This window comes from Megalobrama amblycephala, linkage group LG21, assembly GCF_018812025.1.
Source record: "Megalobrama amblycephala isolate DHTTF-2021 linkage group LG21, ASM1881202v1, whole genome shotgun sequence".
Taxonomy (NCBI): domain Eukaryota; kingdom Metazoa; phylum Chordata; class Actinopteri; order Cypriniformes; family Xenocyprididae; genus Megalobrama; species Megalobrama amblycephala.
The window spans coordinates 14,154,360-14,179,542 of record NC_063064.1 but is presented as its reverse complement, the minus strand read 5'-3'; the positions used below and the strand labels follow the sequence as shown (position 1 = coordinate 14,179,542).

Sequence of the window (25,183 nt, the reverse complement as noted above, 5' to 3'; positions counted from 1 at the left end):
CAGTCATTAGGTACAGTGCTCAGTGTAAATGAGTACACCCCCTTTGAAAAGTACCATTTTAAACAATATCTCAATGAACACAAAAAACCATTTCCAAAATGTTGACAAGACTAAGTTTAATATAACATCTGTTTAACTTGTAACATGAAAGTAAGGTTAATAATATAACTTAGATTACACATTTTTCAGTTTTACTCAAATTAGGGTGATGCAAAAATGAGTGCACCCCACAACAAAAACTGCTACATCTAGTACTTTGTATGGCCTCCATGATTTTTAATGACAGCACAGGCATGGAATAAAGAAGTTTGCGACATTTTGCTACATCTATCTTTTTCCATCCTTCAAGAATGACCTCTTTTAAAGACTGGATGCTGGATAGAAAGTGATGCTCAACTTGTCTCTTCAGAATTCCCCATAGGTGTTCGATTGGGTTCAGACTGTCTGCTGGACACCTGTGTAATGAATAATTAGACTCACCAGTGGTTGAATTCTTGTTAAATTAGACATTTGTAGTCTAAAATCTAGCTTTGCTCCAGAGAATTTCAGTGGGGTGTACTCATTTTTGCATCACCCTAATTTGAGTAAAACTGAAAATTTTGTTCTCTAAGTTATATTATTAACCTTACTTTCATGTTACAAGTTAAACAGATGTTATATAAAACTTAGTCTTTGTCAACATTTTGGAAATTGTTTTTGTGTTCATTGAGATATTGTTTAAAATGTTACTTTTCAAAGGGGGTGTACTCATTTACGCTGAGCACTGTAAAACAGATCAGTGGGTGCTGATCTGATGTGTAGTGGTAAACTATTCTAAAGATTGGAACTGGCTGCCTGAAACACTCTATTACCCCTATGTTTCTTGGCACCTTGAGTTGAATTTGATTCCTTGACCTAAGTGATCTAGGGGGCTGGTGAACTGAAATGAGGTCAGATAGATGGAGCAAGCTTATGAATAGATTTATAAACCAGTGTGAGTACTTTGAAATCAAGGCGTAATATATGTTCCCGCTTACATGTATGCGTCAATAACCTTGCAGCGAATTGCAGTAATCTAAACATGATGAAATGAAAGCATGAATGACCTTTTGTGTATCCTTAAAATTAAGAAATGGCTTAATTTTTGAAATTTGGAGAAGATGGAAAAAACTAGGCCTGACAATTAAATTGAATTGCTTGTCCATTTCTATAATAAAGCTCAAGTTTTTAACATACGGTTTCATGTTGAGTTCAAGATGAGTGAGCTTGGCTTTTAAAGTAGCTGAAGTAGATGCTGGACCAAACACAATCATCTCAGTCTTCGATTTGTTAAGATGCAGGAAGTTTAGAGATATCCAGTTCATTAGATCTTTCAAACAGGCTGCCAATATCTCAAAATCGCTTGTGTCTCCTTTTTTTTTTAATTGCAAGTAAATTTGGATATCGTCCGAAAAACAATGTAATGAAACTCCCATGTTTTCTGAAAATATTACCCAGTGGGTAATAAAAATAAAATAAAATGGGAGCAAGAATAGAGCCTTGTGGGACTCCGTAAGCTTGGCTACGGACGAGGTGCAGTTTGCAATATTAACTGTATAACATCTGTTAGACAAATAAGACTTAAACCATTTAAGAACATTACCCTGTAGGCCTACATAGCACTCTAAACAAGAAATAAGAGTGGAGTGATTAACTGTATCGAAAGCTGCTGTTAGGTCCAAAAGTACTAAGACCACAGAGTTTCCAGAATCTCTAGAAACAAATATATCATTTCATACTTTAAGAAGAGTCATATATTTACCTATAGCAGCTAAAGAATTAAAAGTGTTGCACATTCAAAGTAAATAGCTTACTTCTGCATTGCAAAATAAGGTTTTAGAATGGAAATGGGTATATCTTTAGGTGATGAAAAAACTTCATTTTATTATATGTCTGCACTAATTAAAAACTGTTCTCTTCATTATTTACTATTATTTACACAAATATTACACACATTTTTAGGTTACTGGACAAAACACTTTTACAAAGTTCAAGGATCTGTACCAATTAAAATCTATTCTCACATATCCTGATTTTTCACACAACACCTTTATGAATGTCTTCCACACCAGGCCTCACTGGCATTGGCTGTTTACTGGCATGATTCACTGGTTGGCATACCAGTTCTGTGCCAGGAGCCCTTGCAGCCAGAGCAGACATTTAATCAGGGAATGGAGATCCAGACTGACTGCTCTGCCAGCAGAAAGATCCATGATACTTTTTCACCATTAGGAATAAACTGAGACAAATTGGATAAGAAAAATCTTGAGTAGATCCATATTACACAGTCCAGGCTGATGGATCCCACATTAGGGACTCTAACTGCAGCTGGACTGAAAAACAGAGCCAGGAGACAGACATCTACTTTTATTTACAAGCCTTTTTATAAAAAAAATGATGTGACTGGTTTACCTATGAATTGCCTCCTCAAGACCTCTGGTTTTGGCCTCATCTTCCCGCAACTGTTTTGTGGTCTCGTCTTCCTCCGGTCCTGCAGAGGGCGCACCGTCCAGCAGCCATCTTTCCCTCAGTGCCTTTGACTACAAGAAAACGCACGGCATTTGTCAAAATGTGCAATATACAAAAGAATATACTCTGAGGAACACTGTATCCCATAATGCACTCCTTCAACCTTCTTTGAACCAATGTGACATGATATAAAAGCAATCATTGTTATTTTTTTAATTACTGAATCATTGATTTTATCAGATTTCAACCAAATGTCACTTTTACTCACAACTGGGTCAAAAATGTGAAATAATAATTTTTTTTTGTTTGTTTGTTTCTTTCTGAGTGGTCAGTTATACAGTGTTGCTATTGAAAATGGCATTTAATTTAAAAATATTTGAGCACTGATTGCTACAACTGACCAATCAGAATCAAGTATTTCAAGACAACTACTGTATGTAATAATGTTGCACATTTTATACTATTTTTAATTTTTTTGTAAATAGTAAGTAGTATACAGTATACAAGTAATCAGGATGCTTGTATTCCATTCTGAACACAACTGAATACACTACTGGTCAAACATTAAAATGTTTGTAATGTTATGGAAAAAATATCCTATGTTCAGCAAGGCAACATTTATTCAATACAAAAAACAGTAAAAACAATAATATTGTGAAATGTTACAACTTAAAATAACTTCTATTTTTAAATATTTTAAAATGTAATTTATTTCTGTGATTTCAAAGCTGAATTGTCAACAGTCATTACTCCATTTATCAGTGTCACATGACCCTTTATTCTAATATTTTGTGCTCAGTTATTGTCAATTATTATTGGAGCTCAATTATTAATGATGGTTCTTATTATTATCAATGTTAAGAACATTTTTGCTGCTTAATATTTTTATGGAAACCATGATAAAAAATAAAAAAAATCCAGAAAGTTCAAAAGAACAGCATTTATTTGAAAAAAAGAAATACTATAAATGTCTTTACATGTCTATACAAAATATTCTGTCTACAAAATAATATGTCTAACCCAAACCTTTGAATGGTATTGTATCAGTGATCTCAAAAACAGAAAGCAGCAAAAACTGTTTTCAACACTGATAAGAAATGGAGTAATTGCTGCTGAATGGCAAATAGCTTTGCAATCACAGGAATAAATTACATTTTAAAACATATTTAAATAGAAAACTTAAATTATAATAATATTTTACATATTACTGTTGTTTAACTGTATTTTTGATCAAATCATTAGTGTATATATTCTTTAACAATGCAAACATAGATTTAGGGTAAATATGATCTTGTTACAATGGAGTTGCAATGCTGCTACTATCGTTTCAACCAATATCCCCCAATACAGGTCTTGACTAGTTTAGAGAAGAAATAAAAAAAAAAAAATCACACTTAATAAAAAATTGAAAGATTTAGTGACTTTAGTGATGAACATTATAGAAAATTTCCATGGCAATATATATATATATATATATATATATATATATATATATATATATATATATATATATATATATATATATATATATATATGTAACGACTCATTATCTGGCAGGGATCCATTTGCATGCTTTTATTAATAAAGATCATACAGGCAAGGTCGAACAGGAGCAAACAGGTATAACAGGGACAGGCAGAATCGTAGTCAGGTAACAGGCAGGTGAGCGCCTCCTGGCACGAGGAGGCAACCGGCGCCGAGGTCTTCCACGAAGCCGAGGGGCTGGTCTCTCTGGATGAGTAGTGTGGAATTCCTCCACAAGGTTAGGGTCCAGGATATCATCCGCATTGACCCAGGTACGTTCTTCTGGGCCATACCCCTCCCAGTCCACCAGGTACTGGAGTACTCTTCCTCTGCGCCTCGAGTCCAGCAGTTCACGGACTTGATAAGCCTCCTCGCCCTCGACCAGGATAGGCGGGGGGCTTTGATCACCTGACACCTCCTCTCCCTCCTCGCCGGGACCATCGGCAGGTTTGAGCAGGGATACATGAAATGTGGGAGAGATGCGAAAGTGGTTAGGTGAGGCAAAACGAAATGAAACTGGTGTAATTTGACATGTGATTTGGTCGGATACATATGTCCTCTGGTAAGCCGTAGATTCTGAAGACCCAATTGCAGAGGTGCTCGGCTGTTTGCATGGTGGTAGGCAGTTTGGGTAAAGGAATGAGGCAGCAGGCTTTGGAGAAACAATCTATTACAGTCTATATTGTAGTATATCTGAGGTTGGTAAGTCTGTGATGAAATCAATGGCAATGTGGGACCAAGGACGACGTGGTAGAGGTAGTGGTTGTAACAGACCTGCAGGAACCTGATGAGATGGTTTGTTCATGTTGCAAATGTGGCATGCTTTGAAGAATTGAGTGGAGTCTTTGGGTAAGGATGGCCACCAGAACCGGTTTTGCAGGATTTGTATGGTGGTGACGATGCCTGGATGACCAGAAGCGGGTGAGTTGTGGACCATTTCGAGGATGCGGCTGCGGAAGTTCACAGGGATGAATACCTTGGAGGGAGGACAGTCTGGAGGTATTTCGCCCTCTGCGTTGGCCTGTTCCAATTCTGACATGATATCCCACTTGACGTGTGCGATAACAAGAGAGGCAGGTATTATAGTTTCAGTGCTTATTGGGTTGGTCTCACCTTCGAACTGGCGTGAGAGGGCATCTGCCTTGACATTCTTCGACCCTGGACCATAGGTAACAGTGAAGTGGAACCGTGAGAAGAACAGCGACCAATGAGCCTGACGGGGGTTGAGCCTCTTGGCGGTGTGAAGGTACTCGAGGATTCTTGTAATCTGTTAAGACAACGAAAAGGATGTGCTGCTCCCTCCAGCCAATGGCACCACTCCTCGAACGCCGCCTTCATAGCCAGCAATTCTCTGTCTCCAACATCATAATTGCGTTCTGCTGCCGTGAGTTTTCTGGAATGGTAAGCACATGGATAAAGTTTAGGTGGGTTACCTTGTCGTTGGGACAGGACTGCCCCTAGTCCGGTGCTGGAGGCGTCAACCTCGAACAGTGAATGGTAAAGATGGGTCGGGATGATGCAAGATGGGGGCAGTTGTGAAGCATTCCTTAAGTTGTTGGAAGGCGTTGATGGCAGCAGGGGACCACTTGAGCTGAAGGCTGGCCCTTCTTCACCATGCTGGTAAGCGGACAGGCTATGGTGCTGAAGTTGCGTATGAAACGCCTGTAGAAATTAGAGAATCCTAGGAAACGTTGCAGTTTTTTAATAGTGTTGGGTTGTGGCCAGTTGAGAATGCTTAGACACTTTTCTTCTCATCCATGGCAACTCCATCTGGGCTGATAACATAACCAAGGAAGGAGGTGATCGTCTTATGAAACTCGCATTTCTCGGCTTTGGCACAAAGCTGGAACTGGATCAGTTTTTGTAACACCTGTCTGACCTGTTGAATGTGTTCCTCCATGGTGTCGGAATAAATCAGAATATCATCGATGTCAAATCTGTTAAGCATGTCTCTGAACACGTCGTTAATGAAGGCTTGGGATACTGACAGACTATTGACTAGCCCGAAGGGCATGACAAGGTATTCATAGTGCCCAGTAGCTGTGAAGAAGTCTTCCACTCATCCTCTTCCTTGATGCGGAGATCGAGCTTGGTGAAGTATTGGGCAGTGCGTAGTTGTTCCAGAGCTGCAGGAACCAGAGGTAAGGGATAACGAAACTTGACAGTAATCTCGTTCAAACCCCGGTAGTCAATGCAGGGACGGAGACCCCCATCCTTCTTGCCCACGAAGAAGAAGCCTGCGGATGCTGGCGAGGTGGAAGGGCGGAAGCCTTCGGCCAATTCCTCCTCTATGTATTTCTTCATGGCCTCTGACTCAGGCTGTGAGAGAGGAAAGATGCGTCCCTTGGGAGGTGCAGCCCCTGGAATCAGATCAATGGCGCAATCGTAAGGGCGAATGAGGTGGTAACTGAGATGCACGTACCTTGTTAAAGGCTAAGGAGAGGTCTCTTATATTCTTCTGGTAGTAGAAAATCCGGAGTGGATTCGGCAGGGTTAGTGGATTTGGAGGCTTGAATGGCTCTAATGCACAGAGGAGGTGAGTGAGACAGACATTTTGACAAAGAGTTATGATTCCAGTGAACAATTTGTCCTTCTCTCCAGCAGACGTGAGGATTTGAGTACGTAACCATGGCAACCCTAAGATGATGGATGAGGTAGACGTGGGTAAGACATGGAATTGAATGCTTTCAGTGTGAAATCAGTGTGTCAGCTCCATCAAGCGATTGCCGGCTCCCCTCCCGTCACTGGGATGATCGAAAACCTCTTTAAATTTCTGCAGGAAATAATCATAGGTGGGAAAAGCAGCTCCATCACCATTCCACACCGCCGTAATCCATTCTAGAGCCTTCCCCGTAAACAGTGAACAAACTAGAGTGATCTTACCAGCATCTGTGCGATACAGGGCAGGTTGTTGGTTAATGAAGAGGGAACATTGGAGAATGAAGCCCTTAGACTTTGTGGGATTGCCGTCGAACTTCTCAGGCAGAGAGAGGTGGGGATTCATCGGCGGCATGCCAGCCGCGTGGGTAATGGCAGCCGTGGCAGGTGGCGGAGACGCCGCGGGCACTGATAATTGAATACCTTGCAGCGCTTTTACCAGTTCTTCTGTGAGACTTGTGAGGCAGTTAAGCTGGTGTTGGTGGGCAGCGAGTTGGCTGGCTTGGGCTGACATTGAAGAGCACAGGTGAGAATAAGCAGCTGGATCTTGGGTTGGCGAAGTCTTCTGTAATGACTCATCACTCTGGCAGGGATCCATTTGCATGGTTTTATTAATAAAGATCGTGGTCATACAGGCAAAGTCGAACAGGAGCAAACAGGTATAACAGGGACAGGCAGAATCGTAGTCAGGTAACAGGCAGGTGGTCAGGACAGGCAGATATCACTCACAGATCAAGGAAACAGGCGGGGGTCAGAGGCAGGCAGCAATGGGTCGACAACGGGTAACAGCAAGATCAGCAACAGACAGTCAGACAGGATAGATAACGCTCAGTAATGTTCACCACGACAAAACAAGACTTCGCAAGGTACTGAGGTGCAAGTGAGTCCTTTATAGTCCCGGTGATGGGTATCAGCTGGCACAGTAATCCAAGGCACGGGCTTATGGGAGATTTAGGGCCCTATAATACACCCGGCGCAATGCGACGCAAGGCGCAGCGCAAGTGTGTTTGCTAATTTGCGTCCGGCGCCGTTCGCGTTTTCCCGTTCAGCGCCACGTCCTTAAATTAGTAAATGCATTTGCGCCAGTTAGTGCGCCCATGGGCGTGCTGGTCTAAAAAAGAGGTGTGTTCAGGCGCATTGCCCGCGCATTGCTATTTTAAGGAGCTGAAAATAGACTGCGCCATAGACCAACTCAAACCTGGTCTAAAGTCTAAAGTCAATGGGGCAATATTTTGTTGTTAGAGCGCGTTGGTAGAAACTGCGCCTCTGGGCGCGTCCACAGTGCGCGTTGACTTTGCTTATTACACACAGAGATGCGCATCACACAAACATGCCAAATATTAAAAACAAAAGGATTACAATGTAAAAGAATATTATTGTGTAGGCTACATAAATATAAAAATGTAATGATGAATAGTCATTGCGTGTATTAGAATTAGGCTACCTATTTTCAATTCAGCCTATTACTACTTATAATGATGAACGAAATTGGCTAATTAATTGAACAATCGTGCCAATACACACACATATATATTAACTGACTCATCGCGTGTACACCATGTAAATAGCAATCCGCCATGGCGCGAGCGCATCTCGCTCTTAAAGGGAATGGGAGATGACACTCTGATTGGTTTATTGAACGTTACGCCCATTACTCATTAAGAGAATAGGGACAACCCATTTCAAAAATGCGCCCCGGCGCACGGACCGTTTTTCCGTCGTTAAAATAGCAAAAGTGGATTTGGACACGCCCTGAGTGCACCTGCGCCGTGCGCTTTACACTTGGCGTTTAGATCGTTAAAATAGGGCCCTTAGTGTGTCAGTGTAAGTGTGAGTCAGTATTCGGGAGAGGGCTCCCTCCGATGGTCTGAGGAGGGAATCACGGAGTTTGTCTCTGTGACTATATATATATATATATATATATATATATATATAATATCTTTTTTCTTTTCTTTTGTAGATATCTGTAGAACATCAGTTGAATCAGTTGAACAATGATGATAGTGACACATATCCCAAAAGAGTCTTGAATGATATTATCTCCAGCCTTTGGAGATCTCCTATGAGAGAAGAGATCTTTACTAACCAAATAGTGCACAGCTCTCGCTCTTAGAGCCTGAATTATTTAGCTAATTGGCACTAAAATTTAAGTGTTGAGCTGGCACTGAGCTGCCTTGGCACCAAACCAGGCACTGCTCTGATTTACAGTCTGAAACTGATCTTCCGCTCTTTTTGACTCTTAAAGCCTGATGGTTGCTTACTGGTAGCATTACACTATATGGCAATTTGTTTGCCATTCACAAACCTCATAAGTTATGTATGTGTATAGGCTACCCTTTTCCAGCAGCCATTAAAAGTCTGCAGCTGAGTACAGTTCCTTCAAAACTGTAAGATGGATGAATATATACTGGATGGGGCAATAATTCTGCTATGCAAATCTTTTAAAGTAGCTAATGAAAATCCAATCCAAGAACACCTCATTTGAGCTTTTTGCTGATTTTAGTATACTGCAGTCCTAGCATACTTTATGTTGAATAGATCTTTCATTGCAATATATGGATATTTGACAGGCACTCAAAAAAGAAAAGAAAAGCAAAAGCAAAGAAAAGAAAAAACATCATAGAAAAGTTAAAGACTGAGCATTATGGAAGTGAGTTGTATCATTTGGTGGCTGTCCAGCCCCTAAAGGGCTCTTGGCATTTACTGCAAAATGCACTGCAGGCCTCGGACATTCCTGCCTCTCCCAGCTGTAACTGATCAAACCTTTGAAGATGGCCGTCTTCTTCCTTTCTGTCAAGTCACATTCTTTATGTGGCAATACAACATAATATATTTTGATTCATGCATAACAGTTAATGAACACCAGTTCTGTCTTCTCTATGCTGGGCCAGTAGAGTTCTAGATGGTTCAGATTAGAGTAGAGGTTCAGATTTGTTCTTGCCCTGGAAGTATAAATCTATAAAATTGCTCAGTTTGATTTCCAGAAAAAAAAAAAAACAAAACAAAAAAACTACTTTAAATATTTTCGTACTAGTTTTTCTAGTACGAAATGCAGCAGAACGCAATTATGATGTTGGAGACAGAGAATTGCTGGCTTGAAGGCGGCGTTCGAGGAGTGGTGCCATTGGCTGGAGGGAGCAGCACATCCTTTCGTTGTCTTAACAGATTACAAGAATGTTCACTAGTAATGTTCATTAAAGGATTAATTCCCTTTGAAATGAAAATTAGCCCAAGCTTTACTCACCCTCAAGCCATCCTAGGTGTATATGACATTCTTGTTTCTGAAAAAGACAATCTGAGAAATATTAATAAATATCCTGACACATCCGAGCTTTATAATGGCAGTGAACAGGGTTCAATGAGTTTTCACTGGGATTATAAAGCTTGGATGCATCAGGATATTTATTAATATTTCTGCAATTATGTTCATCAGAAAGAAGAAAGTCATATACACCTAGGATGGCTAATTTTCATTTCAAAGTGAACTAATCCTTTAATTCACTGTTTTTACAAAAAACATTTTTGTATAATGAATTTTTTATAATTATATTATAACTAAAATACAACAAAATGAGAATATATATACATATACACATTTGCATAATAGCTGCTATAGATTATTATTCATATTTATAAATATTTTAATATTTAACCATATTTTTATAACAAGGAATATAAAGGTGTTAAATATTACTTTTGATTATGATTCAAATATTACAAACATTGTAATTTAGATAATTTGTAACCAGATAATTTAAACTGCTTCCTTTTAGCCAGCAACATAATATTGTCTCAGTAAACATCTGAATATGATCAAAAATATATGATACTATACTAAGTAGCACTGGTCTTTTTAAAATAATCACATCACTAAAAGAGTAATTCAATTATATTTTGAGTAACAGGTCATCAGTGACAGTTATCTCTCTTTTATTCTGTACATTACATCTTTTGTTTCTTTGCTTTCTTTCATCTCCTTTTTCATTTTTGCTTGAATGGCCACCTCCCACTCCCCAGAGACCTACTGTGGGAGAGCGTACTGACCACACACACACACACACACACACACACACACACACACACACACACACACACACACACACACACACACACAGTCTTCACTGACACAATGCAGTCAAAATACAGGACAAAGCGCACAAGCTCCCATGTGCTTATAGTGGCTGAGCCATTGTTTTCTAAAGTAAAATGGATCCAAATTTTTAGGCAACAGATTGAAACAAAGACTTTTGTTGGCTTGTTAGAGTTCACTGCTCTTGATCACGTGACCTGTGTTAATCCATCCCACTAATCAAATCACGCCTAACCAATCCGCATCATTAACATCCTGTACTGATCGCCCCTGGGATGTCAGACATCCTTTAATCAGTCTGGAGTAAACGATGAGCCAATCAAAACAGGGAAGCTTTGGAGCCAAAATACTGACAAAGAATGAGTATGGCACTTAATATACTTCGTACAGACACATAGGCTTTAGCACGACTTGAACAGAGGCCTAAAACTGCATAGCTTCATACCTCAGTTGGTTCTAATTGTTCTGTATTCGGGCAGAACACTTTGGCCTCTATCTTAGATTGACAAATGCCTGCTCATATATCAGAGAGCATGTGTTTTCAGGACTCTCAGAGGCCCCTCCATACTTTTGCGACCTGCGGCCCACTATTCACTGGCTATTCATCTCTCTCTCTTTCTCTCCCTTTGCATTTTGCTGACTCTGAATGGGAGCTCCATAGAAACTGCTAATGAGGAGAGTTTTTGGATCTTATCTCTGGCCAGCACAGCAAAGTCTCTCTGCCACAGCTGCTCTAAAGTTGTGAAGCCTCAAATCACACACACAGAAAAAAACACAGCTAATTTCAACTTCCACAATATTTACAAGAATGACTGTAAATAATAATAATGTTAATCCAATTAATTACAGCATAATGTGATTAAATACACATTAATCACAATAAACCATATATATTAGCAGCCTCCAAATGAAGATAATGGATTGGGGGGGGGGGGGGGGGGCTGATATTATTGTGGCAGAAGCATTGTAAATGCATTGAAAAAGCATTTTACAATAACATTTAACAATAACACTTTACAATAACACTTCTCAGATTAACAGATTAACACAAGATACATTTTTGTACTGGTATTAATGTATGGATTCAAACCTGTGCCTCCCACGTGAGAACCAACTTTGGTGAAAAAATGAGTTAAGTAAATGCCAAAAATCATGGCTTATATCACATTCAAGTTATTTGACATTCTTAACAACATAACAGTAAAAGTATAATGTTATTTTAGCATTATTTTATATATTATTACAGTATTTATTAATATTTTAATAGTATATTAATAGTATTTATTATAATTAGCTTTTATTGTTATTTTTTTATTTAATTTCAATTTCATTTTACATTTTGTTTTTTGCTTTTGTCATTTTTATTATTATTATAATTATTAATATAATATATATTTTTGAATATTTCCATTTAGCTCAAATGATTAATTCACCCAAAAATTACAATTATACCATAATTTACTCAAGCCATCCTAGGTGTATATGTCTTTCTTCTTTCAGACAAACACAATCAGAGTTATATATATATAAAAAAATAAATAAATAAAATAAAAATCTGGCTCTAGAATATTGTAACTAATGTGCTACTTTGGTAAAATATTGATGCTTGGGTTTTAAATCTTTAAGTAAACAACAAAAATGCCACGGGGGTAAAATCTGCGTTTTTGGTGGGGTTCCCCTGGTAAAATTCGCATTCCAGGGTCTAAATATCATGTTATTTGGGGTCGCATCAACACGCGGACATACTACTCACATGCTACTGTGGTAAATTTATTCATCGCACAGCCCGATTTTTTCGAAGCACATGCAATGTAATGCCCTGACACTATAGGAGCAGAATAAGTAGTATGATATCATACTATTCCAAACATATTCAGAGTCATTAAAATGCCTATTCTAAACCATAGCATAACAAAACTGGGAAAAAAGACCTCCAACAGTTCACAATCATGTACACCTGACCTGAGGGCCAAAGAGACAATACACCATATATTTAGCAGAGTGAAGCATTTCCCTCTTCACATAAACAGGATGTCTCATCACCCCCCATGGCAGATTCACCTTCCTGTGTCTGACAGGGTGTTCTTGGCCCAGACTGCACCAAATCACAGTGGTCCAGTCAACAGTGATATCAGGCCCTTTGTCTGAAAAAGGTTGAAGACCCCTGGCATAATTAATAATGGATACAAGGGAAATCAAAGACTATGGAAGTACATTTCTCCACCACATATATATATATATATATATATATATATATATATATATATATATATATATATATATATATATATATATATATATATATATATATATATATATATATATATATATATATATATATACATATTATATATATATATATACATACATATATATATATAGGTATGTTTTTTATATATATACAAAACATGCTTTGTTAAATCATTTGTTAATCACGATTATGACAAGTAATAATAAAGAGATAAAAAAAAAATTATGTGATAAAAATTCAAAATTATGAGATCATAATTATGACAAAAAGAACAAATTATGACATAAAATGTTAAATTATGGGCAAAATCACAATCATAACTAACAAAGTTGAGATAAAAAAGTTGAAATTACAATGGCACAATTAAGACATAATCTCATAATTACGAGATCACAAATCCAATTTTGTCAAAAAGTCATAATTCTCATAATCTCATAATTTTGACTTTTTATGTCATAATTATGTCTTTTTTTATCCCATAACTATGACTTAGTAGGTCATATTTTTTTTTCTTATGTGCCAGAAATTGGCTTCTATAAAGGAGACTTAAATTCAAATTCTGAGTTAGAATGAGTGAAACAGTTATTATAAATATTAAATTCATCACTGTTTTTATTCAGTTTATTGAAGCAGTAAACTGCCACTTAATCTTCCATACTGTAGTAGGCCTTTGACTTGCCTTTTTTTTATTTTTTACCTTTCGAAAGTAACTTGTTGATGATATAGGAAAGCTACCAGTGTCTGAAGTATGTGTAAAGACATGCCAATCTTGATTGGCTGACGTGAGGTCAGGTGATGTAGTGTCATATTATTTGTCTCACTTTTTATTTTAGGCAGTATGGCCAGAAAAAATGCTAAGTTAGGAGTTGTGTGTTGCTGTGCTCCCACTTTATTACAGAGGATGACATGGGTCTGTGTATTATGTGTTTATGGGAGTGGAATATGCTCAGTCAGCCCTCGAAAAAGCTGACTGTCCTCTTTGTGAGTGTTTCGCAATGAGGAAGCTCCGCTCCTGCCTGGCTCGCTTCTCTTCTGCATTTGTGCCTCATGGTTCAGGTTCTTTGATCATGGGGATCACAACTTAACCAACTCCGAAAGCAAACTTGTGGCTCAGATCCTGCATTTGCAGAGGTGCTGCATGGATTATGCTTGCAGTTTGAGGCGAGAGCAGACGGATGTTCCCCTTTCTCTCTCTCGAATACCCGAGTTGTTTTAGTAATAACACATATTCAGTGTATTCTAACCAGACCATGTAACAACTTGTCTGGTTAATTTACTGACTGCATTTGACTCTGTGGAGTTAAATGTTAAAAATGCATCTAGCTTTGAGGAGTTAGATATGCAAAATGGATACGCATATGGGGTCTTTTGCACTTCAAAAGACCCCTCTGTTAAGCTCCTGAAGTTTGCAGATGACACCACTGTCATCGGCCTCATCCACAACGGTGACGAGTCTGCCTACAGACAGGAGGTTGAACAACTGGATGTATGGTGCAGTCATAACAACCTTGAGCTGAACACGCTCAAAACAGTGCAGATGATAGTTGACTTCAGGAGGAAAACTCCTGCACTCTCCCCACTCACCATCATGATCAGCTGTGGCAGCAGTTGAGTCATTTCGGTTCCTGGACACTACCATCTCTCAGGACCTGAAGTGGGACAATCACATTGACTCCATTGTGAAAAAGGCCCAGCATAGGTTGTACTTCCTTTGTCAGCTGAAGACGTTCAACCTGCCACAAGAGCTGCTGACACAGTTCTACTCAGCCATCATCGAGTCTGTCCTGTGTTCATCTATAACTATCTGGTTTAGTTCAGCTACCAAATCAGACATCAGGAGACGGATTGTTGAAAGGATTATTGGTGCTCTCCTGCCCACCCTCCTGGACCTGTACTCCTACAGAGTGAGGAAGAGGGCAAGTAAAATCATCACAGACTCCACTCAACCCAGCCACAACCTGTTTGAACTGTTGCCATCTGGACAGCGCCTCTGATCACTACTAGAACATTTAGGCACAGGAACAGCTTCTTCCCACAGGCTGTCTTCCTAATATAAACAGTTAAATGCCTCACAAGGCATATGCCTGTAAGTGCAATACCCCACTGGTCAGTCAATTTAGTTGGTATTTATTCATTCATAATACTGTAAATGTTCATAATCTGTAAATATGTTTATTATGACTAAACCTAACTGTATCTTTATACTTTTTTATTCTTAAATTAATTACTATATTTTCTTGTTGTTGTATTTGTACTTGTATATGTGCACTGGAAAAAATCCTTGTGTGTGTGAGCAATAAAGCTCTTTCTGATTCTGATACTGAGAAAAAAAAAAAAAAACTGTCCGTCGGTGTCACAATCACCGTCAGTTCCCGGACTCCATTTCCCATAATCCTTCCTGCCAGTCACATGCTCACATTCCACACCAATCACCAATTGATCCTTCGCAATGACCTGCCCCCCCTTAGTTACTGTTGCATTGTCTGACAAACCATGGCGCTGTCACGCCACATGCAGTGAAAAATACATCGTGGAGCAAAGAGGACACTGACAACACGTCGACAGACAAGACAGAGCAGGTTACTTATGATATTAAAGGGTCATGAAACCCCCCTCTTTCAGCTCGAGTCTAGCTCACAATCTTTTTGAAAAATGCAACTTAAATGGGCGTGGTGGCTGTGAGAGGAGAGGGGAGGGGGTAAACTCTCATCGCCAGTAGCCCATGCATATCGACTGTCACTAAAAATCAGTGGTAAAACCATAGACTGTAAAAAAATATGGACGTAGCGTCCGTGACGTCACCCATAGAGTTCTGAACAGTGCCCAAGGAAGTCGACCGGAAGTTGAAGTCGGCCGCGTGCCGCCATCTTGTAGCAGAACTTCACTTGCGTTAGCATCCCCATTGACTCCCATTCATTTTGGCGTCACTTTGACAGCGAATAACTTTACATCTGAGGCGTTTAAAGACTCCATTTGTCCATTATTTATTTCTAAAGATACACGACAATGTATAAAGGGCTCCATTACCTTCTATGTTACATTATGGCCCCGTAGAAACAGTTTTTGTAAAAATAGGCTAACGATTGCGTCATAAACACTCGACTCTCTGTCGCACAGTAGAGAAATTACCGTATAGACAGGAGGAGAAGCTCGCAGGCAATAGTATGCATTAACTTAATATGGCGTACTGGCGTTACATTTTAAAATACTATACAAAATAATTAATCAGAATACTTACTCCTGCTCACTCACACCAAAGAACTCCCCGCTCAAGCTCGCCGTCTCTGCAAGATTAACGATGGCAGTTTGAACGCACAGCTACTAGAAGATTTACATGAACAGGTGCTGACGTCACAAGCTGTTTGAGCCTGGCGTCAATGAATGTTGTTTCAAACGCGGATTTCTTTTACTGTCTAGGTTCTGACGTTTTGAAGCAATAGGACGCGGCCATACTGCGCGTCACAATTTTGGGCAAAGAGGCGGGGAGGTGGTTTGAGCTAGTTTGGTTGCTGAACCACGCCCGCCTCCACCGTGGTTAATCTTCTAACTACTGGCTGCTTTGTCGGACAAAATGGCGGATGCGGCGTTCTGATTGGTTAGATCGCTTGTCAATCAAACTCCCGGCGAAGGGTCAATTGCCACATACAGCTGTAGCTCATTACCTGGACTATAAAAGACTCACACACACACCACCTCATTGCGAAGTCCTGTTTACCCCAGTTGCAATTCTGAGCGTTTGTATCCTGTCTGCCTGTTTGTTACTGAACATGTTCCTTGAGAAAGGAACTGTGTTGTGTTGCCACACTTCAGGTATGCCTGTGCAGCTTCTTTCAGACAATTAGAATCTGGGGATTCCATGAAGTAGGGGCCCTATTATGATCTTGCTGATGGGCTACGTTTTGTCAACCTGACCTCACGTCAATCAATCAAGATTGCAGTGTTTTCACACATGCTTCAGACACTGGTCACGCAGAAGCATTCTCATAGTGTCAACGCCATGATGCAGCATCTCATTCCCTTCTCATGAAACCAGGTTACATAACCTGAGACAATTTTTTTCATTTATCATGTTTTATCATTTAAATTGCAGTTTTATGCAGTTGTATATAAAAATAAACTGCAGTCATGACAATTATGTTGGCCTCAGATGTCTGTGTCTTACCTTGAGGTGCTGAAGCTGTCGTCGGTCATCCTCCAGTTGTCTTTTCTTATTCTCAATTTCTGTCTGTCTTTTTCTCCTTTCCTGTAAATAAAGAAATCTATTAGAGATAGAGGGGATATTAAGATATTATCCCTCATTTTCACAGGCAAGGCTTAAACCTAGTCCCAGACTAAAATGCATGTTTGAGCTGTTTTGACTGAAAGCAACTTGGACTGGCATATCTTAAAATATGTCAATGCCATTGCTTTGTCTCAAGATGCACAGCAGTAATGTTTTGTTTTTTCTTCTTCTTCTTTTTTCCAAGGCATGTTTAAAAAAGCTACTTAAATCTCCTAATTTAACTAAGACCTAATCCTGGCTTAATCTAATCCCTGTTTGTGAAACCAGACCTAAGAGTAATACTGAATTAATACACATCCAAAGCACTAACATGTTTTTGCACTGATGTACTGTTAAACAAAATGCATACAAACAAAAACAACCAAAATTCTTGCATTTTCTGTACCACTTAACGATTGTACTGTTCTTCGAAAGTTTGAGCATCAGTTCTGTAATAACAGTATTTCCTTTTGGTGTGCAAGGTTGGCTAAAAAAAGGTTTTCTGAGGGATTAAATATTTTATTGAAACCTATGCCATTACTCTCAGACCAGAGCATGTGTGGTAATGAGTGCTAACAATCTTCATATGTGAGAGAAAATGAGCTGAGAACAATGTGTTCATCAATCAGTGAGATCCCAGCCAGCAAGGACAGCATGTGTGATTGTGTGTGTGAAGTGTGCACACGTGTGTGAGGACTAAAAAAGGTGCATGGAATAACAGACTGAAATGTTACAGCCCTATTTTTTTTCTTGTTAAGAAAAGACAACAAAACATTTAAAATATAAAAAAGAAATACAAATAAAAAATAAATAAATAAAACAATATATAAATAAATTCAAGATTTATATTATCGTAATAAAATATTTAAGTTGACTGCTTTTCAAAAAGTTGATTCTATCATAAATCAAGACAAAAATAAGACATCTTATTTCAGTTTCAAGTACAGGCAAAGTCTGAATATGAAGCGAACTGTGTTGTTATTTTCAGGGTTTCATTGTTGCATTTTTGTTCTTTTACCTTTGTTATATTAGCAGCTGGAATATGCAGTTTTCAACAGCTATCATATTGAAGTTCAAATTGTTATTGTAATTCTCAAAATGATCACACTTAATTATAATCTTTTTTTTTTAATAGTGCAACGCTATATGAGATAATGTATCTCTTGCCGCCTAAAACCACATTTGAGCTTATTTTTTCATAAATTATTATAGATTAAATTAGTGCTTAAAAGAGATCAAATGTGCTGGACCAACACTTAAAGGATTAGTTCACATCAGAATTAAAATTTCCTGATTATGTATTCACCCCCATGTCATCCAAGATGTCATCTTTCTTCAGTCGAAAAGAAATTAAGGTTTTTGAGGAAAACATTCCAGGATTTTTCTCCATATAGTGGACTTCAACGGGGATCAATGGTTTGAAGGTCCAAATTGCAGTTTAAATGCAGCTTCTAAGGGCTCTACGATCCCAGCCGAGGAATAAGGGTCTTATCTAGCGAAACGATCGGTCATTTAAAAAAAAAAAAAAAAGTATTAACATTTTAACCACAAATTCTTGCACTAGCTCTGTGATGCACGTCATAAACTTCCCATATTGCGTATTCATGTTGGAAGTACCGACCCAGTGTTTACAAAGTGAACGTGCAAAGACTAAGTCAAATGGCCCTTACCAAAAAAGGTAAAACAACGATGTCAGATGATTTTAAAGTTAAATTTTAAATTTTTCGCACTACCCTACCGTGCTTCTGGTTCGGTACTTCCACCTATGTCACCTGTGACCTTTCCAATGTGATTACGTAATGTGCATCGCAGAGCTAGTGCAAGACGAGCATTTGTGGTTAAAAAGTATATATATATATATATATATATATATATATATATATATATATATATTTATTATTATTTTTTTTTAATGACTGATCGTTTCGCTAGATAAGACCCTTATTGCATTGAAACTGCAATTTGGACCTTCAAACCGTTGATCCCCGTTGAAGTCCACTATATGGAGAAAAATCCTGGAATGTTTTCCTCAAAAATCTTAATTTCTTTTCGAAAGAAAGAAAGACATCTTGGATGACATAGGGGTGGTTACATTATCAGGAAATTTTAATTCTGAAGTGAGCTAATCATTTAATGCCATTTTAGGCACAGGCAGACAAGCGTTTTCAAGCCACATAAGTAAAAATCTCTGACCCAGTTACAGATTTGTGAAATGGGTTCAGTAGGTGGGTTTATTAGGACTGCCAGGGGAACATGTGTGAGAATCTAACTTACTGCAATAGCCTGGAGCCGGTCCTGCTGTGAGACTGATTCTGACATCCTGAAAGACAGAGAAAATATATTAGGCTGGTAGATACGAACAATGGTCAAACAGAGGACAGATTTGCTTCCTGTTCTGGTGTCTTGACTCTCTTAGCTATTTTGTTGAATTCAAATGTAAAATGACATAAAATTACATAGTTGCCGCCTTCACATAGGTATATTGTATATATGACAGGATCATACCCACGCAACACACAACCACAATGATGTTGTAATTACCCCTGAGGAATTTTCCTAGAGCCCTGACTTTAAAGTGTTGACTTAAGAATCATGATGGAAGCATATTGTTATTGATTATTAAAAATTAAAAATCACATAAACATCACATAAAAGTTGTGTGCATAAGGTAGATAGATAAAAAAATCTGGAAAAGTTCAGAAATATGACCTCTGAAACCTACAGAACAGTAGAACTGAAATCTGTTAAAGGTCTCAAAAATAATAATGATTGCCAAGATGCAGGTTAAAATGGTTCTTTCCCACAATTTAAGAAGGGAAAAGTTTGAAAAACGATTCTGGAGCTTTCTGAGATTTGATTCATGCTGAGTTTGATTGAGCAAGAGAAGGAAATATTCAGCTTTGGAGAGAAACTGCAAAAATTCCTTGTAAGGTTTGTGCAACTGATTCCAAGAAGAGCATAAAATGGCTAAAGAACCCTGTTAACATTGACCACATCCTCATGTGGGACAGATTGCTTCAGACAAATGGCAGTGTGAAGTTCTACCTAATGACAAATAAAATCTGTTTTCCGATCAGGAACATCCTCATTCAACTCACTCCCCTATTTATTGTCAACACACGCATTTTCTTGTTCATTCACTAAGGGCCCAGTCCAAAAGGTCTTCCAAACAGTAAGATGGACCCATCTGCTGAAGGACACAGCTGTGGCGGCGGCTCTTATGCCATCAGGGAAAAGAAGAATGTGAAGGTTGTTCTCCGACCCACCACATTCGCATTCCCATCCCCCCCACAAGAGTAAAACGGAACACCTGTACAAACAGCCTGCCAGAGGAACTTGAACGGATGACAGCAGCAAAGAGCAGAGTTAGTGCATGATGCTGAACCTGGCACACCATACGCCAACACTAGGTGATTATGCAAACTTCCTTTTGGAAGGCAATACGACTGTAAGGATGATGTGTAAAACTGAGTCTCCCATATGCTTTTTCTCTGAACTATATTTGCTTTATAAAATAGTGAATTTATATCCAAATCTCAGATATCCAAAACATCAATATGTGATTGGAAATAAAATTTTCATCTGGCAGTCATTAAAACAGGTGGAAAAATCCTATAAACTAGTGATGGGAAGTCCAATTCTTTTCCATGAACTGGTGCTTCTGTACAGTGTTGTTTCAGTGAACCGGTTCAAAAAATGATTCTCCAGTTCATTTACGTAATCACACAATGATGTCACGTATACACAATTATTTTATTAAAACAATGATGTGAAACACAGATGTTTTTATTTGTTATACTTTATGCTTTACAGCACAAGACATTAGAAACTTACATTTTGCCCCCTTTATGAAACCCTCGGCAGACAGTTCTCAGCATGTCGGTACTGTTGGATGCTGAATGAGTTGGCAAAAACTGGCATCATAGGATCATTGGCTCATCTCGAGTCGGAGTGACTGTCAGGCACATCCAAAAGTGAGTTTTGGTTGGAGCCCAGGCCCCAGGTGGAGTCCAGGACCTCAACTGGGCTGCTAGCCTCAGCTCGTGATTGGCAGCTGAAAGTTGACCTCAGGGGGCAGCTAAATTGCAAGGACTACACTAAGGCCAGATTTGGTCTTAACATCTGACTGTTCCAAGCAAGTGGTCATGTTGGAACTTACTGTCCCTTGGGAAGACCGGATAGAGGAGGTCCACAAGCGCAAGGAGACCAAGTCTCCCGAACTGGCAGAGGAATGTAGAAGGCATGGGTGGAGGGCCAGCTGCGAGCCCATTGAGGTGGGCTGCAGGGGCTTTGAAGGACAGTCTCTACATTGGACATTCAGTCTCCTTGGTATTAGAGGTTTGCAAGAAAGAAGAGCCACAAAGAACATCATAGAAGCTGCGGTAAAAGCTTCAAGGTGGCTGTGGACCTAAAGGGGTGATCCATGGTAGTGTGGTACTTGGACACAATCTGGGGACTTCTCACCCCCAGATGGGTCACCCAGGCGAGGGTATCTGATGATCTAAGACCAGAACCCTGGGTTTATCTTTGAAGATGTGTCCAAGTTGCACCATTGGGTGTTTCAGAAACCTTCTAGATCTGTGCTGACTCGAACCATGAATTGTTTCAGACGGTTCAGTCCGATTTGGTGAACTGGTTCATTTCACTAAAAAGAACCGGTTCCAAAGAACGATTTATTTGCAAACTGGACATCACTACTATAGACTTATATTGAAGGAGCATCCTGAGCCATATCTATGGAGCAGAATAACAAGTGCATGATTCATCGAAAATAAAACCGGAATTGCAATATGGCTTTGTGTAATTATTTAAAGTAATTACATAAATATATGCACTGCATGTTTCAGAGTGAAGCACGGCGCTGTATTCTTCCACATGAGCAGTTCCATAATAACATATATTCACAAAATTTGGGCCAAATTGTGCAGCCCTACAAACCACAGCAAACCTGGATTTTTTTTAATGGCAATATTTATCCGAAAAATCACAACTAGTGTTTTTCCCCAAATCGTGCAGCCCTAAGAGTGAGAGAGTGAGCTCTTTTGATTTGTACCAATAAGCAACCACCCCGAACTACCTGGCAACACTCCCAGAAAACCATAGCCAATCAATAGCAACATGCTAACAACCATTCAGAATACCTTAGCGCCCACGAACACCCTGGTAAACCACCCACAACACCCTAAAATTGTGGCAATCCATTCACATTTTTATATAAAATATTCGATGTCTTCACTTGTGAAATATGAGAAACTTCTTTATCATGGCACAAATCTGAAATTGGTATAGCATAAGGACTTTTAAAGGGGATATTTTTTATGTGTTGCATGTGATTTCATGAACAAGAGTGTGTGTCGGTCAGGTCTGCCTCACTTCTGTATGGATCAGAGAAATTACTCAGCAGAATTCGCATCCATATCCAGACAGACTGATACACAGCACAAAACTGCAGTTCTCCAGCCACATAACACACTCCAGCATTAAGCAAACAAGTTAAACGACTAAACAGATCTGTATGGACAGAGATATTTAATGTTCCTCTTTGATTTTAAAATCTTGAAATAATAGCCTCTCATAAAATACCTCACCATATACAAGTCATACTCACGAGACTAACAAACACCTATTATATTCGATGAAGCCATGTGCACTACAATAAAATTATGCAAATTATTGTGTTATGCAAATTAATTGGCCGGTTTGAGATCATTGAACCAGATTGACAGATAACAGAAGTGTTACTTCTTCCTTGTGTAAATTGCATTTTATGTTTTCAACATTTTAGTCAATTTTGACTAAATATTGTGTAAAATGTGTTTTTGTTTGCTTTCAGCAATTATGTGTCATTCGCCATCAATACTGAAGCAAATAATTACTGTGTCATTTGCAGCACAAATGAAATGCAAAAACAATGGTTGAATTCTGAATAGCATAATAGCATTACTCTTCTTATATATGGCAAAAAATGGTGATAGTATGCTATGCTATTCCAATGACTGTTTTTAAACAGGTTTCCCAAATGCTTCCCCTGACTAGCATAAGTTTGGATAAACAATTAGTCTCAGCCCTAAAGGCCTGTTCACAACCAACACAAATGTAAGGCAACAAAAATTAGGTCCGGTTTTCACATTTTCACATTTCCTCTAGTTTTATTCAGATGTTCACAGCGTCTTGGAGTGAACAACCCAACATTGGTTGAGCCAATATTTTGTCAGGCTGGTGGGATGCTCCAACAAACAAAGGATGAATTCGGAATACCATATATAACACTAAAAGAAAATAATTGCTATGCTAATATGCTATTCCGAACTTAACTAATGCTTACATATTTGAGTGGAATCAGTCTATAAATGATTTACAAATACAGATATAGCTACCCATATTGGGTTAGAAGAGGGGAAGCAGGTTAGTTAGCTTCACAAACAGGAAAAAAAAGCTTCATACAAAGAAACCATTCCCTACAAATTGAGCTCAATGCAAGTCTGCCGCAATGCTGACTCAGGGTTAGTAGGTCAGTGTTGTCAGGCATAAAATTACATAATAATGTACTTCTCACAAGATGGTAAGGACCTCACACTGATTTTTTGTTTCTCTCTTTTTTATCTATATACAGCTGCAGATTCTGTGCAGTGGAGGCTCAGTCATCTGTAAAATTAGGGTCATGTGTCTGGCTAATTTTCCTCCCGTCACATGCTTATCTGCCACAGCAAGCAAAAACAACAGCAGGATCTCAGAGCAAGTCCGGTCAGCACGCCCCATTCGCCAGCTGATTAGATTTCCTTTACTAGCTTAACGCTTTAATAGCTGTCAACAGCACGTCCAAGTTGTCTTGTAATGTTATGTAAGAGCCAGTGATGGGGAAGCTAAAAGCTGCTTTTCAGTTAGTCATACTACAAAATACTAACAAATGTAGCTAATAAAATTTACAGTACTTACTAATTATATATAACTTCACTTGATTTTAATTTAATGTTTTTGCAATTACTTTTAAATAACTGGTGTGATTTTCAGTACCCCTTAATGAGTGTAGACTACTGTAAAAAAAAGTTTGGTGTTAATGAAATTTTTTAATGTTTTTGAAAGAAGTCTCTTATGCTCACCAAGGCTGCATTTATTTGATCAAAAATACAGTAAAAATAGTATTATTGTGTGACATATTATTACAATTTAAAATAACTGTTTTCAATATTTTTAAAATATAATTATTCATGTGATGGCAGAGCTTGATTTTCAGCAATCATTACTCCAGTCTTCAATATCACATGATCCTTCCAAAATCATTCTAATATATTGATATAGTACTCAAGAAACATTTCTTATTATTATCAATGTTAAAAACATTTGGGTAAAATTGATACATTTTCAGTAGTCTTTGATGAATAGAAAGTTATAGATATAATTATAGAACGTTATAGAAATAATTAACATTAATGTCACTTTTTATCAAGTTAATCTATCTTGCCGAATAAAATAATTTCCAAGGAAGGCATCAAGGCACATCCAAATCCAATGTTAGCTTCACTTCCTGTCTCCTGAGACACATTCATCTGATCAATTTTTGAAGGCAGCATAGATGTATCCTTTGCTGCCATTGATATCCCACAATCCTGTGCTTTATTCTGTGACAGCTGAGCAAAGAAAATAAAGGTGGCATGAAAGTTGTGCTTAGTGGTCAGTTTGTGTGTGGATATATGTTTTTGACCAACATTTTCCACTTTTGATGTCATTTCTAGCTAGAAATTACTATTGTAGTAATTAAATATTTTCTTAGTTACAGTGGCAAAGCCAGAGGGGTGGGAGCCACCCCAAAATTTAATTTAACGCAACACGTCTGGTGTGAGGCATGGCTCTTCATCCATAGCTCGCACACAGAGAGTGCACAAATACTTTTCTTGCACTTCAACGGACAAAT

The 25,183-nt window shown here is 38.5% G+C and overlaps 2 protein-coding genes across 6 annotated transcripts in view; both read right to left on the bottom strand.

Moving 5' to 3' along the window:
- The window catches only part of magi1b (membrane associated guanylate kinase, WW and PDZ domain containing 1b), a 1,153,738-nt gene that overhangs the window by 382,989 nt on the left and 745,566 nt on the right, over positions 1-25,183 (bottom strand).
- palm1a (paralemmin 1a) overlaps positions 1-25,183 on the bottom strand; it is a 55,137-nt gene that overhangs the window by 16,343 nt on the left and 13,611 nt on the right. For 4 of the 5 annotated variants that reach the window (XM_048172281.1, XM_048172284.1, XM_048172282.1 and 1 more), the window contains exons 2-4: positions 19,546-19,591; positions 17,173-17,253; positions 2,431-2,558 (exon numbers count right to left, since the gene is read on the bottom strand). In XM_048172281.1, the coding sequence (XP_048028238.1) occupies positions 2,431-2,558; positions 17,173-17,253; positions 19,546-19,591 (255 nt within the window). Of the gene's footprint in view, positions 1-2,430; positions 2,559-14,594; positions 14,882-17,172; positions 17,254-19,545; positions 19,592-25,183 lie in introns of those variants that run through there. The other variant, XM_048172283.1, reaches the window with a different exon arrangement.